The following is a 15223-nucleotide window of genomic DNA, read 5'->3' as shown; positions in this document are numbered from 1 at the left end:
CTGGCCTCAGAGTGACAAAGGCACTCTCCCCATGGGGCCAGCAACATGTCTCTAGTGTGGCAGGCTGCTGGAACTAGTCAGCCTACACAGACAGTCGGTTAAGTTTCAGGGGGCACCTCTAAGGTGCCCTCTGGGGTGTATTTTGCAATAAAATGTACACTGGCATCAGTGTGCATTTATTGTGCTGAGAAGTTTGATACCAAACTTCCCAGTTTTCAGTGTAGCCATTATGGTGCTGTGGAGTTCGTGTTTGACAAACTCCCAGACCATATACTCTTATGGCTACCCTGCACTTACAATGTCTAAGGTTTTGTTTAGACACTGTAGGGGTACCATGCTCATGCACTGGTACCCTCACCTATGGTATAGTGCACCCTGCCTTAGGGCTGTAAGGCCTGCTAGAGGGGTGACTGACCTATACTTGCATAGGCAGTGAGAGGCTGGCATGGCACCCTGAGGGGAGTGCCATGTCGACTTACTCGTTTTGTTCTCACTAGCACACACAAGCTGGCAAGCAGTGTGTCTGTGCTGAGTGAGAGGTCTCCAGGGTGGCATAAGAAATGCTGCAGCCCTTAGAGACCTTCCTTGGCATCAGGGCCCTTGGTACTAGAAGTACCAGTTACAAGGGACTTATCTGGATGCCAGGGTCTGCCAATTGTGGATACAAAAGTACAGGTTAGGGAAAGAACACTGGTGCTGGGGCCTGGTTAGCAGGCCTCAGCACACTTTCAATTGTAAACATAGCATCAGCAAAGGCAAAAAGTCAGGGGGCAACCATGACAAGGAGGCATTTCCTTACACAACCCCCCCCAAACGAAAGAGGATGAGACTAACCTTTCCCAAGAGAGTCTTCATTTTCTAAGTGGAAGAACCTGGAAAGGCCATCTGCATTGGCATGGGCAGTCCCAGGTCTGTGTTCCACTATAAAGTCCATTCCCTGTAGGGAGATGGACCACCTCAACAGTTTAGGATTTTCACCTTTCATTTGCATCAGCCATTTGAGAGGTCTGTGGTCAGTTTGAACTAGGAAGTGAGTCCCAAAGAGGTATGGTCTCAGCTTCTTCAGGGACCAAACCACAGCAAAGGCCTCCCTCTCAATGGCACTCCAACGCTGCTCCCTGGGGAGTAACCTCCTGCTAATGAAAGCAACAGGCTGGTCAAGGCCATCATCATTTGTTTGGGACAAAACTGCCCCTATCCCATGTTCAGAGGCATCTGTCTGCACAATGAACTGCTTAGAATAATCTGGAGCTTTTAGAACTGGTGCTGAGCACATTGCTTGTTTCAGGGTGTCAAAGGCCTGTTGGCATTCCACAGTCCAGTTCACTTTCTTGGGCATTTTCTTGGAGGTGAGTTCAGTGAGGGCTGTCACAATGGATCCATATCCCTTCACAAACCTCCTGTAATACCCAGTCAAGCCAAGGAATGCCCTGACTTGAGTCTGGGTTTTTGGAGCTACCCAGTCCAGAATAGTCTGGATCTTGGGTTGGAGTGGCTGAACTTGGCCTCCACCTACAAGGTGGCCCAAGTAAACCACAGTTCCCTGCCCTATCTGGCATTTGGATGCCTTGATAGAGAGGCCTGCAGATTGCAGAGCCTTCAAAACCTTCTTCAGGTGGACCAGGTGATCCTGCCAGGTGGAGCTGAAGACAGCAATATCATCAAGATAAGCTGTGCTAAAGGACTCCAAACCAGCAAGGACTTGATTCACCAACCTTTGGAAGGTGGCAGGGGCATTCTTTAAACCAAAGGGCATAACAGTAAACTGATAATGCCCATCAGGTGTGGAGAATGCTGTTTTCTCTTTTGCTCCAGGTGCCATTTTTATTTGCCAGTACCCTGCTGTCAAGTCAAAGGTACTTAAGAATTTGGCAGCACCTAATTTGTCTATGAGCTCATCAGCTCTAGGAATGGGATGAGCATCTGTCTTGGTGACAGAGTTGAGCCCTCTGTAGTCCACACAAAACCTCATCTCTTTCTTTCCATCTTTGGTGTGAGGTTTGGGGACTAAAACCACTGGGCTAGCCCAGGGGCTGTCAGAGCGCTCAATTACTCCCAATTCCAGCATCTTGTGGACTTCCACCTTGATGCTTTCCTTAACATGGTCAGACTGTCTAAAAATTTTGTTTTTGACAGGCATGCTGTCTCCTGTGTCCACATCATGGGTACACAGGTGTGTCTGACCAGGGGTTAGGGAGAAGAGTTCAGGAAACTGTTGTAGGACTCTCCTACAATCAGCTTGCTGTTGGCCAGAGAGGGTGTCTGAGTAGATCACTCCATCTACTGAGCCATCTTTTGGGTCTGATGACAGAAGATCAGGGAGAGGTTCACTCTCTGCCTCCTGATCCTCATCTGTTACCATCAACAGATTTACATCAGCCCTGTCATGGAAGAGCTTAAGGCGGTTCACATGGATCACCCTCTTGGGGCTCCTGCTTGTGCCCAGGTCCACCAGGTAGGTGACCTGACTCTTCCTTTCTAGCACTGGGTAAGGGCCACTCCATTTGTCCTGGAGTGCCCTGGGAGCCACAGGCTCCAGAACCCAGACTTTCTGCCCTGGTTGGAACTCAACCATTGCAGCCTTTTGGTCATACCAAAACTTCTGGAGCTGTTGGCTGGCCTCAAGGTTTTTGGTTGCCTTTTCCATGTACTCTGCCATTCTAGAGCGAAGGCCAAGTACATAGTCCACTATGTCTTGTTTAGGCTCATGAAGAGGTCTCTCCCAGCCTTCTTTAACAAGAGCAAGTGGTCCCCTCACAGGGTGACCAAACAGAAGTTCAAAGGGTGAGAATCCTACTCCCTTCTGTGGCACCTCTCTGTAAGCAAAAAGCAGACATGGCAAGAGGACATCCCATCTCCTTTTGAGTTTTTCTGGGAGCCCCATGATCATGCCTTTTAATGTCTTGTTGAATCTCTCAACTAAGCCATTAGTTTGTGGATGGTATGGTGTAGTGAATTTGTAAGTCACTCCACACTCATTCCACATGTGTTTTAGGTATGCTGACATGAAGTTGGTACCTCTGTCAGACACCACCTCCGTAGGGAAACCCACTCTGGTAAAGATACCAATGAGGGCCTTGGCTACTGCAGGGGCAGTAGTCGACCTAAGGGGAATAGCTTCAGGATACCTAGTAGCATGATCCACTACTACTAGGATGTACATATTTCCTGAGGCTGTGGGAGGTTCTAGTGGACCAACTATGTCCACACCCACTCTTTCAAAGGGGACCCCCACCACTGGAAGTGGAATGAGAGGGGCCTTTGGGTGCCCACCTGTCTTACCACTGGATTGACAGGTGGGGCAGGAGAGGCAAAACTCCTTAACCTTCTGGGACATATTGGGCCAGTAGAAGTGGTTGACTAACCTCTCCCACGTCTTGGTTTGTCCCAAATGCCCAGCAAGGGGAATATCATGGGCTAAGGTCAGAATAAACTTTCTGAACGACTGAGGCACTACCACTCTCCTAGTGGCACCAGGTTTGGGGTCTCTGGCCTCAGTGTACAGGAGTCCATCTTCCCAATAGACCCTATGTGTTCCATTTTTCTTGCCCTTGGACTCTTCAGCAGCTTGCTGCCTAAGGCCTTCAAGAGAGGGACAGGTTTCTTGTCCCTTACACAGCTCCTCCCTTGAGGGTCCCCCTGGGCCTAAGAGCTCAACCTGATAAGGTTCAAGCTCCAAAGGCTCAGTTCCCTCAGAGGGCAGAACTTCTTCCTGAGAAGAGAGGTTCTCTTTTTCTGACTGTGTTGCAGTTGGTTTCCCAACTGACTTTCCTTTTCTCTTGGTAGGCTGGGCCATTTTTCCAGACTCCAGCTCTACTTTTTCACCCTGTGCCTTGCATTGTGCTCTTGTTTTTACACACACCAGTTCAGGGATACCCAGCATGGCTGCATGGGTTTTTAGTTCTACCTCAGCCCATGCTGAGGACTCCAGGTCATTTCCAAGCAGACAGTCTACTGGGATGTTTGAGGAGACCACCACCTGTTTCAGGCCATTGACCCCTCCCCATTCTAAAGTTACCATTGCCATGGGATGTGCTTTAGTCTGATTGTCAGCGTTGGTGACTGTATAAGTTTTTCCAGTCAGGTATTGGCCAGGGGAAACCAGTTTCTCTGTCACCATGGTGACACTGGCACCTGTATCCCTCAGGCCCTCTACACTTGTCCCATTAATAAAGAGCTGCTGCCTGTATTTTTGCATGTTAGGCGGCCAGGCAGCTAGTGTGGCTAAATCCACCCCACCCTCAGAGACTAGAGTAGCTTCAGTGTGGACCCTGATTTGCTCTGGGCACACTGTTGATCCCACTTGGAGACTAGCCATTCCAGTGTTACCTGGATTGGAGTTTGGAGTGGGACTTTTCTTGGAACAGGCCTTGTCTCCAGTTTGGTGTCCAGACTGACTACAGTTTCGACACCAGGCCTTTTTGGGATCAAAGTTTTTACCCTTGTACCCAGGATTGTTTTGTGAAGAGGCTCTGGGCCCACCCTCCTGTGCAGGTTTTTGGGGGCCTGCAGAAGACTCTTTACTATTTTTAGTTTTGGCTGTCTCACCACCTTTCCCCTGGGGAGGTTTTGTGACCCCTTTCTTTTGGTCACCCCCTGTGGAAGTTTTGGACACCCTAGTCTTGACCCAATGGTCCGCCTTCTTTCCCAATTCTTGGGGAGAAATTGGTCCTAGGTCTACCAGATGCTGATGCAGTTTATCATTGAAACAATTACTTAACAGGTGTTCTTTCACAAATAAATTGTACAGCCCATCATAATTACTTACACCACTGCCTTGAATCCAACCATCTAGTGTTTTTACTGAGTAGTCTACAAAGTCAACCCAGGTCTGGCTCGAGGATTTTTGAGCCCCCCTGAATCTAATCCTATACTCCTCAGTGGAGAATCCAAAGCCCTGAATCAGGGTACCCTTCATGAGGTCATAAGATTCTGCATCTTTTCCAGAGAGTGTGAGGAGTCTATCCCTACACTTTCCTGTGAACATTTCCCAAAGGAGAGCACCCCAGTGAGATTTGTTCACTTTTCTGGTTACACAAGCCCTCTCAAAAGCTGTGAACCATTTGGTGATGTCATCACCATCTTCATATTTAGTTACAATCCCTTTGGGGATTTTCAACATGTCAGGAGAATCTCTGACCCTAGTTATGTTGCTGCCACCATTGATGGGTCCTAGACCCATCTCTTGTCTTTCCCTCTCTATGGCTAGGATCTGTCTTTCCAAAGCCAATCTTTTGGCCATCCTGGCTAACTGGATGTCCTCTTCACTGGGGTTATCCTCAGTGATTTCAGAGTTGTTGGTCCCTCCTGTGAGGGAACCAGCATCTCTGACTATTATTTGTGGAGTCAGGGCTTGAGAAGCCCTGCTCTCCCTAAGTAGGACTGGAGGGGGGGAATTTCCCTCCAAGTCACTATCTTCATCCTCTGAGTTGCCATCCTCAGAGGGGTTGGCCTTTTCAAACTCTGCCAAAAGCTCCTGGAGCTGTACTTTGGTAGGTTTGGGGCCCATTGCTATTTTCTTTAGTTTACAGAGTGACCTTAGCTCTCTCATCTGTAGATGGAGGTAAGGTGTGGTGTCGAGTTCCACCACAGTCACATCTGTGCTAGACATTTTGCTTCTAAAAGTTGGAATACTTTTTAAGAATCTAAAACTGGTTCTAGAATCTAATTCAAACTTTTACAAACTTTTAAACTCTAAAGGAAATGCTAAACAGGATCTAACACAAGGCCCTAGCAGGTCTTTTAAGAATTTAGAAAACTTTTCAAATTGCAAAAATCAATTTCTAATGACAATTTTGGAATTTGTCGTGTGATCAGGTATTGGCTGAGTAGTCCAGCAAATGCAAAGTCTTGTACCCCACCGCTGATCCACCAATGTAGGAAGTTGGCTCTGTATGTGCTATTTCAAAGTAAGGAATAGCATGCACAGAGTCCAAGGGTTCCCCTTAGAGGTAAAATAGTGGTAAAAAGAGATAATACTAATGCTCTATTTTGTGGTAGTGTGGTCGAGCAGTAGGCTTATCCAAGGAGTAGTGTTAAGCATTTGTTGTACATACACATAGACAATAAATGAGGTACACACACTCAGAGACAAATCCTGCCAATAGGTTTTGTTATAGAAAAATATCTTTTCTTAGTTTATTTTAAGAACCACAGGTTCAAATTTAACATGTAATATCTTGTTTGAAAGGTATTGCAGGTAAGTACATTAGGAACTTTAAATCATTTCAATTGCATGTATACTTTTCAAGTTATTCACAAATAGCTATTTCAAAAGTGGACACAGTGCAATTTTCACAGTTCCTGGGGGAGGTAAGTTTTTGTTAGTTTTACCAGGTAAGTAAGACACTTACAGGGTTCAGTTCTTGGTCCAAGGTAGCCCACCGTTGGGGGTTCAGAGCAACCCCAAAGTTACCACACCAGCAGCTCAGGGCCGGTCAGGTGCAGAGTTCAAAGTGGTGCCCAAAACGCATAGGCTATAATGGAGAGAAGGGGGTGCCCCGGTTCCGGTCTGCTTGCAGGTAAGTACCCGCGTCTTCGGAGGGCAGACCAGGGGGGTTTTGTAGGGCACCGGGGGGGACACAAGCCCACACAGCAATTTCGCCCTCAGCGGCGCGGGGGCGGCCGGGTGCAGTGTTAGAACGAGCGTCGGGTTCGCAATGGAAGTCAATGAGAGATCAAGGGATCTCTTCAGCGCTGCAGGCAGGCAAGGGGGGGCTTCCTCGAGGAAACCTCCACTTGGGCAAGGGAGAGGGACTCCTGGGGATCACTTCTGCAGTGAAAGTCCGGTCCTTCAGGTCCTGGGGGCTGCGGGTGCAGGGTCTTTTCCAGGCGTCGGGACTTAGGTTTCAGAGAGTCGCGGTCAGGGGAAGCCTCGGGATTCCCTCTGCAGGCGGCGCTGTGGGGGCTCAGGGGGGACAGGTTTTGGTACTCACAGTCGTAGAGTAGTCCGGGGGTCCTCCCTGAGGTGTTGGTTCTCCACCAGCCGAGTCGGGGTCGCCGGGTGCAGTGTTGCAAGTCTCACGCTTCTTGCGGGGAGATTGCAGGGTTCTTTAAAGCTGCTTCTTTGGATAAAGTTGCAGTCTTTTTGGAGCAGGTCCGCTGTCCTCGGGAGTTTCTTGTCGTCGTCGAAGCAGGGCAGTCCTCAGAGGATTCAGAGGTCGCTGGTCCCTTTGGAAGGCGTCGCTGGAGCAGAGTTCTTTGGAAGGCAGGAGACAGGCCGGTGAGTTTCTGGAGCCAAGGCAGTTGTTGTCTTCTGGTCTTCCTCTGCAGGGGTTTTCAGCTAGGCAGTCCTTCTTCTTGTTGTTGCAGGAATCTAATTTTCTAGGGTTCAGGGTAGCCCTTAAATACTAAATTTAAGGGCGTGTTTAGGTCTGGGGGGTTAGTAGCCAATGGCTACTAGCCCTGAGGGTGGGTACACCCTCTTTGTGCCTCCTCCCAAGGGGAGGGGGTCACAATCGTAACCCTATTGGGGGAATCCTCCATCTGCAAGATGGAGGATTTCTAAAAGTTAGAGTCACCTCAGCTCAGGACACCTTAGGGGCTGTCCTGACTGGCCAGTGACTCCTCCTTGTTGCTTTCTTTGGTCCCTCCAGCCTTGCCGCCAAAAGTGGGGGCCGTGGCCGGAGGGGGCGGGCAACTCCACTAAGCTGGAGTGCCCTGCTGGGCTGTGACAAAGGGGTGAGCCTTTGAGGCTCACCGCCAGGTGTTACAGCTCCTGCCTGGGGGAGGTGTTAGCATCTCCACCCAGTACAGGCTTTGTTACTGGCCTCAGAGTGACAAAGGCACTCTCCCCATGGGGCCAGCAACATGTCTCTAGTGTGGCAGGCTGCTGGAACTAGTCAGCCTACACAGACAGTCGGTTAAGTTTCAGGGGGCACCTCTAAGGTGCCCTCTGGGGTGTATTTTGCAATAAAATGTACACTGGCATCAGTGTGCATTTATTGTTCTGAGAAGTTTGATACCAAACTTCCCAGTTTTCAGTGTAGCCATTATGGTGCTGTGGAGTTCGTGTTTGACAAACTCCCAGACCATATACTCTTATGGCTACCCTGCACTTACAATGTCTAAGGTTTTGTTTAGACACTGTAGGGGTACCATGCTCATGCACTGGTACCCTCACCTATGGTACAGTGCACCCTGCCTTAGGGCTGTAAGGCCTGCTAGAGGGGTGACTGACCTATACTTGCATAGGCAGTGAGAGGCTGGCATGGCACCCTGAGGGGAGTGCCATGTCGACTTACTCGTTTTGTTCTCACTAGCACACACAAGCTGGCAAGCAGTGTGTCTGTGCTGAGTGAGAGGTCTCCAGGGTGGCATAAGAAATGCTGCAGCCCTTAGAGACCTTCCTTGGCATCAGGGCCCTTGGTACTAGAAGTACCAGTTACAAGGGACTTATCTGGATGCCAGGGTCTGCCAATTGTGGATACAAAAGTACAGGTTAGGGAAAGAACACTGGTGCTGGGGCCTGGTTAGCAGGCCTCAGCACACTTTCAATTGTAAACATAGCATCAGCAAAGGCAAAAAGTCAGGGGGCAACCATGCCAAGGAGGCATTTCCTTACAGTGCCTATATAGGTCCTGCAATGTCATATCCGTCGTGCACGACGCCGACGACGTGCATGGAACCGACCAATGCCATCTGATGGCACGCAAAGATACTGCTTGAGAAAAATGTCCTTGTCCAGACTGACGCCTGGGGAATTTCTAAAGTAACTAGACTATGTCTCTACTAGATAAGTATTACCAAAGGTAAGTAACTTGTTCTTTTACATATTGTTTCTTACCCACCTATACAATTTTAATCATTGAAGTTTGTAGGGTTTGGAAGAATACTCTAGCGAGTGAGGCAGGGATATTGATGAAAAAATGAGTAAATGGATAAAAGAAATCCAGGATTTGTAAAGCACAGCAAATCACCCATGAGAGTCTAAAGGCGCTGAATTGTAGGCACAGGGAAATCAAGTGATTTGCCCAGAATTTCAGGATGTTGAGCCGATGCCAAGACTCTATGCACAAACACAACTCAGACTCCTCACCCACACTGTCAAGTCAGTACATAACACTGGCCCAGGATACCTCAACAAATTGCATCTACTTATAAACCTTCCAGGCACCTCTGCTCGTCCAGACACCTACTTGCACAAATCTAATGCATAAGGAAAACCCGATCTGGCGGTCGAGCCTTCTCCTACATTACTCCTAAAGCATAGGATGATCTGCCTCTACACATACGAGTCTCCTCCTCACGTCTTGAATTTCGCAAGAAACTGATGACCTGGCATTTTGTGTGTCCCACTAGGCCTAGGGTGTGCCTTGACACTCACCTACTCTGCGCCAGCACACCCTCCCAAGTGATAGTGCGCTCTACAAATCTGCATAACATAACATGCCCATTTCCTTGGTTATGCACCTTTAGTTGACCTGGAAAGATGGGTCCCAAGAACATGCTGTACACATTAAATAGAGATGTTTTACTGTTGTGTAGTTAGGGGATTGGTCCGACTGAATTTGTCCTTTTTATCAACTGATCATCTTGTGTCATTGCAGCCATAACACCCATTGTAAGATTAACACCACACACAGTCTCTCTCTCTCTCCCCCCCTCCCCCTCCCCCTCCCTCCTTTCACCCCTAAGTCTGACAGTGAATAAACTTTCTTCTCCCACATTAGCTTTATATTAACACACAGCATGCATAAGAGTAACCGAGCCACTTGCACCATCCCCAGTTTTGTACCTGAATAGGTATTAGCCCTGGGGAACACCAGTATTGCCAACCCACACACTCCACAGTCAATGGAGGTGGCCAGGATCAAAAGTGTCTGGACTATAAATTCCTTTCATGCAACATTATCAGGGCCATAAACAGTCATGGCCTGCTTACCTTTGTCTGCAACTTGATAGTTTCGTACCATGTGTTTCATACTGATAGAATGCTCTCCACAATTTCAATTATAGATAACACAATATGAAGTACATTAGTATGTATCACTTAAATTGGAAGCTTCAGTTGTACCTTGGTCAGCGTCTAGTTGGTGCTGATACAGATGACTGTTTTTTTATTTTTTTAAACCCAGATGCTAGCGGAGGACTGAGATGATGTGCTATTGTCCTCGGTATTCAAATTATAGACATACTGGGTATAGCATGCTGTATCTTTTCACACTCTGTTATAGTTGCTTCTTGCCCAGCAAAAATCCCCTTCATGCTGTCTACATCGCTGTTGTGAAAACTGGATCTACCACTGTATCGCTGCCCTTGTACTGCAGAGTCTTTTTTGCTGTTTACCGTGGTATTCAATTTTTAGACTTGCTGGGTTTAGCATGCTATTTTTTTCACCATCTGTTGTAGTTTCTTCTTGGCCAGCAGAAATCCCCTTCACCCTGTCTGCATGATCATTGTGAAATCTGTATATACTTTTATGTTGCTGTCCTTGTACTGCAGATCCCTTTTCTCTCGGACTATCTGGAGCACTGCATCACTATCTCCATAGTTTAGTCTTGCAGTTTAGCTTTTGCTGGTGCCCCCCAAAAATAGGTGGGAAAAAGTATCATCACAATATATTTCAGACAGCATTGTTTTCAATAAAATCCTCCTGCTTATTTGTGTCAGTGTTTGCAGATATTCTTAGAATTCAAGATTATTTCTCCTGGGGCTCCTCTCCAAGTCTTTGCTTTAATCAGCAATAGTACTTTGTCCATGTCTAGCCACTTTTCACTCGTAGTTTTCAGGTCCTTTTCGGCATCTGATATTAGCTGTTCCACCACATTCAGTCTAGCTTCTTGCTTAGCTATTTTGTTAGTCTTGATGTCAAGTCTATGATTCAGGGCAAGCATCTTTTTATTGATGGATTTGAGACTTTGTTGCATTTCTTTAAGCTGGGTCTTCATGTTGACTCCTCTTCTGGCATCACCTGACCTGCATTCCTGGCACGGTTATGTCCACCCTCTGAGTCCACCATTTTGATTGCATGTTTTGTGAAAAAAAACAAAAAGGTCAATCTGGAAGCTACATGTCTGTTTTCCCCCATTTTCTTTATGTGGGCTTAGTGTAGTGGTGTTCTGGAGGGAGCTATGCCCCGTTTCATACTGTAACGTGAAGAGGTTTGGCTTTACACCTGTTGGATGCAGGCATCACAATTGATCCAGAGCTGTGTATTACAGTTAAATACGCATGTAATGGTTGGTGTACAAATCAACTATCACAGGGACTGTCACAAGTTTACCATACCAAAATCAGTAGGTCCTCTGAACTTCACTCTTGTCATCTGTCTCAGTGATACACCGGTCAATTAGTCTTAATTACAGTTCATATATCTTTTCTCATTAATGTACAAGCAATCATTGAACAAAAAATAAGGTCACTAACCTGAAGAATATGTAGCCCATGTGGCCTCTTATATTTTAGGCACATACCACATACAGCTGAATGCACAATTGGGGATTACATTTGGGGATTAGGGTCTTGCCAAGATGATGTTTGTTGACCAGCTATAAAGCCCTACTTGATTAGTTGGAACCGTATAACAAGTGCATGTGCTTACGTATTGTGGCAGATGAGGCCCTAATACACCAAAATGTTTAGTTAGTTCAGGTTACAACCATGATGCAGCATAAATTTGTATCCTTGAGAGCTCGCCCCCAAGCATCTATGTCACTCTTTGTAAGTAATCTGTCCTGGACATTTAGCATAAAGTCACTGCCTGTTCAGCTGGTGCTATGCTCCCCAGTGCCAGCCAGCTGTCATCCTAGGTAGTTCCCATACAACAGCAGGCCTGTCCTCTCTTAAATAAATCCTGCAGTTTCAACAGGAACAGGCTGGGGACTGTAACAGGAAGCCAGCACCCAGTCCAGGCATTTTGTGTCCTTAATTTACCCAGCACTCGTGGATTATATTAGATGATAGTTCCTAGCTCCTAAATACTTGCCACTGTGCAGCCATCTTGGCAACCAGCACTCTGGTGCCCTCTAAATAGAGAGACCTTTAGAAGGAAAATGATGTGTGTACTGCACAATAGCCATGATGAAAGACAATTAGCTGTAACTGAAACAGACTATCAAATTAGGTTCAACCCTTTGTGCTATATATTAATCACCTTCATCGAATTTGGCCATTCTTTCTGCCTCTTAGCTCATGTCATTAAGTATTTATGAAGTGCTCATGAGGGACCACACTGAGCTAAACAAAATATGGAGCAAAGATGGACAACATGTGTACTTCGAATGATGATCTTATTTAAAAGATATAGGGGGAAATAAAGTGTATGTAGTTGCTAAGGGCCTTTGAAGGGGAGAAAGAGAAGCAGAAATAAAAAATCCCATGTATAATGTGAATTAGAAAAGATACTATCTCTATATAGAATTTAAGAGTACTAAAGTTAGTGCTCAGGTAAAAGAAGTGAAGTTATAGATCCGATAGTAGACGGAGTGAGATTGTTTCATTCCCTGAGATCACAAAAATGTGTATAATTTGAAATGGATGGCAATAGTTGTCTATATGTATTCTGTGCAGAGCACTTTGAGAAATAAAGAAGATTGTTATTAAATTTGCGAGGGTAGCGGTAAGACACTGCCTGTAGTATATACACAATGATGAAAGCTTTAGATGCCACTGAATTAAACACATGTACGAGAGCATGTTGTAAGTGAGAAATCTGGACAGTTTATAGGAGTATATTGTCTGCCACAAAGAGGAGAAAAAGACTATGTGGTGTGTAGTACGTTTCTGAGTAATATAGCACAAGTTTAACTTTACATGGACAAGGCGGTAGGATGAAACCAACTCCTGACTGAGCTGAATGTTTCCACTTCCCTTATCAGGTGTATGCTGTGGATGCCAGTGAGATTGTCCAACACACAGCACTGGTAGTGTCCCAGAACAACTTGCAGGACCTAATCAGTGTGTACCAGCAAAAAGTGGAACATGTGATCCTGCCAGAAAAGGTCGACGTCCTCATCTCAGAGTGGATGGGAACCTGTCTTGTGGTGAGTTAATTGAGTAGCAGTAGGATAAGAGAGGTTTGGGCAGTTGTGGTAGGAAGAGGGTTATGAAGGGTAGTGGGTAATAATCTGATTGGCAAGGACCGAGAGTGAAGCGGGTGGTGGGAAGGGTAGTGGGTGACTCCCAGGGGTAGTGGAGAGCTGAAAATGGGAGTTAAGTGGCCAGTGAGTGGCAATGTAATGATAATACTAATGTGTAACCAACATGGAGTGTGGGGATAGAAAGGGTTTAGTGGGATGAATGGAACGTGTCTGAAAGGTGATCTGCGAGAGCAGTCATGTGAAAAGTAGAGAGTTAAAAAGTTATGGAATTACGGATGAAGGTAATAGGATGACCAGCAAGGGCTGGTGGAATGACTGGGGATGTGAGGGTGACAAGCAAAGACAGCAGAGGGATGAACAGGGAGAGGAGCAAGAAAAACAGCAGTAGGATGTTAAACTAGTGAGGTGCCCGACAAAGACAGAACAAGGATGGTCAGTTAAGTTTCCAGTTCTGTCTTGTACCTCATGTTTCAGATACTTCTGTATAATGGTTCTCCTGCACCAAAGATTACATTGTTAAAAAATCTCTTATACATTTACTATGACTACCCACTAACGGTAAGTAGCAGTGTTTTGGTTCACTTTTATAAACACACTGATAGCTATGTAGTAGGTTTCTTGTTACTAATTGTCCACTCATCTCTGTGCTCTAGTAGTCCTTTCGTTTTCTTCTTAAACTGTTTACTTAGGAAAAAGCAAACATTTACAGCCAAAGTACTATCCCTGGACAACAACAAAGAAAAATGTTCCATTTCATGTAGACCCCTCGTCTTCCTCATACGATCATCTCTCTCGAGCCTCCACACCACAACATCTACCTAGGCATAGAGCTGACAGCTTCCTCTCCACTGACCATGTTAACTGCAGACAAATAAGTTACTGCAGCACCCATTGTGTTCTTTGGGCCAAGCAGACATTCTAGCAGAATGTCTTGAGGCCTCAAGCCTGTTTGACTCTTTTCGTTTAACTTGGTTTGGCCCAGTGGCCATTCCCTGATCAGTGGCATGGAAAACTGGTTTACAGCGGTCCTGCAATCAGCCATTAACAAAACCAGTCTATTAAAATATCTGCCTGTCTTGGTTAGAAAGTATTGATGCTAGCCACCATCATCAAAGGATTTCTATCAACAGGAGTACCAACTATTAAGCCAGTTGCACTTTAGACCTCTACCCACACCTATTAGGGCAGTGGTAAGCCAAATGCAAAATGTCTGTACCTTAGTACCCATACAGCATTCTGAAGTATTTGGGTAGCCTGATAATTAGCCTTCTTGTAGTGTGATATACCTGATCTAGGAATTTTAATTGCATCAGTTTAGGTCTATGGTGAAAAGATAAGTGTGGCCACCTACTAAGTAATCCCATTTGGATGTCTTTCATTCAGATCCCAGCAGAATCCTCCCAGCTTTCCCTGTTCTCAAGATCTGCAGTTTCCATGGTATCACTAGTAGTTGTCTTGTCTGCAGGTAGGAGACCAATCACCACTCACCTTATGTGCTTATAGTGAGTTGTGACAGTGCAAATGGTCAGAATTGACCGACCATCCCCAGCTGTAGCTTACTTTGGTCAATTTAACTCCCGAAGTAAAGGAGAACCTCCAGAACAGTCACCACCCGATGCCCTTGAATTCTTTCAAAGTAATTACTACATTGTCCATGATAAAAAAAAAAATACCCACGTTTACTTACGTTAAATTGTTTCAGTAATTACTTATACCCTTTTTGAAAAATACCTTGATGAACGGTACATGAACGCAAGCAGGAAGACAAGATTATGCCATCTGCAGCTCAGATCGTCTGCCTAAACATTTCCTAGCATATACTATCATAAGCTACAAGTGTATCTGCTTACCTACGCTGAATTACAGAACCAATACAACCTTCCCCCCGGCTTATTCATCACCCACAATGCCATCATTAAAATTGCCCACAAAGCTAGGAAAACAGGGACCCTCGAACCCCCCGCCCATAACAGTTGTAAAATCATTTGTACAATAGGGGACCAAAAAGGAGTAGTATCAGGAATATATAAAACACTACAAGCTAGCACGCGCCTACCATTAGCAAAACTTAAATCCAAGTGGCAAACAGATCTAGGCATCACGTGGGATGAAACTCAATGGGACCAGATCATATCACGCATCTACCCAGTATCCAGAAATGCCAGGTTCAAATTAATAAATCT

General features: G+C 46.0%; 1 protein-coding gene across 2 annotated transcripts in view; it reads left to right on the top strand.

Moving 5' to 3' along the window:
- PRMT2 (protein arginine methyltransferase 2) overlaps positions 1-15223 on the top strand; it is a 298198-nt gene that overhangs the window by 129097 nt on the left and 153878 nt on the right. For both annotated transcript variants that reach the window (XM_069225499.1, XM_069225500.1), the window contains exon 5: positions 12819-12983. In XM_069225499.1, the coding sequence (XP_069081600.1) occupies positions 12819-12983 (165 nt within the window). The remainder of the gene's footprint in view (positions 1-12818; positions 12984-15223) is intronic.

The sequence above is a fragment of the Pleurodeles waltl genome, chromosome 3_1 (assembly GCF_031143425.1).
Source record: "Pleurodeles waltl isolate 20211129_DDA chromosome 3_1, aPleWal1.hap1.20221129, whole genome shotgun sequence".
NCBI lineage: Eukaryota > Metazoa > Chordata > Amphibia > Caudata > Salamandridae > Pleurodeles > Pleurodeles waltl.
Note: the sequence above shows the minus strand (reverse complement) of the source record. Positions and strands in the feature narration are given on the sequence as shown.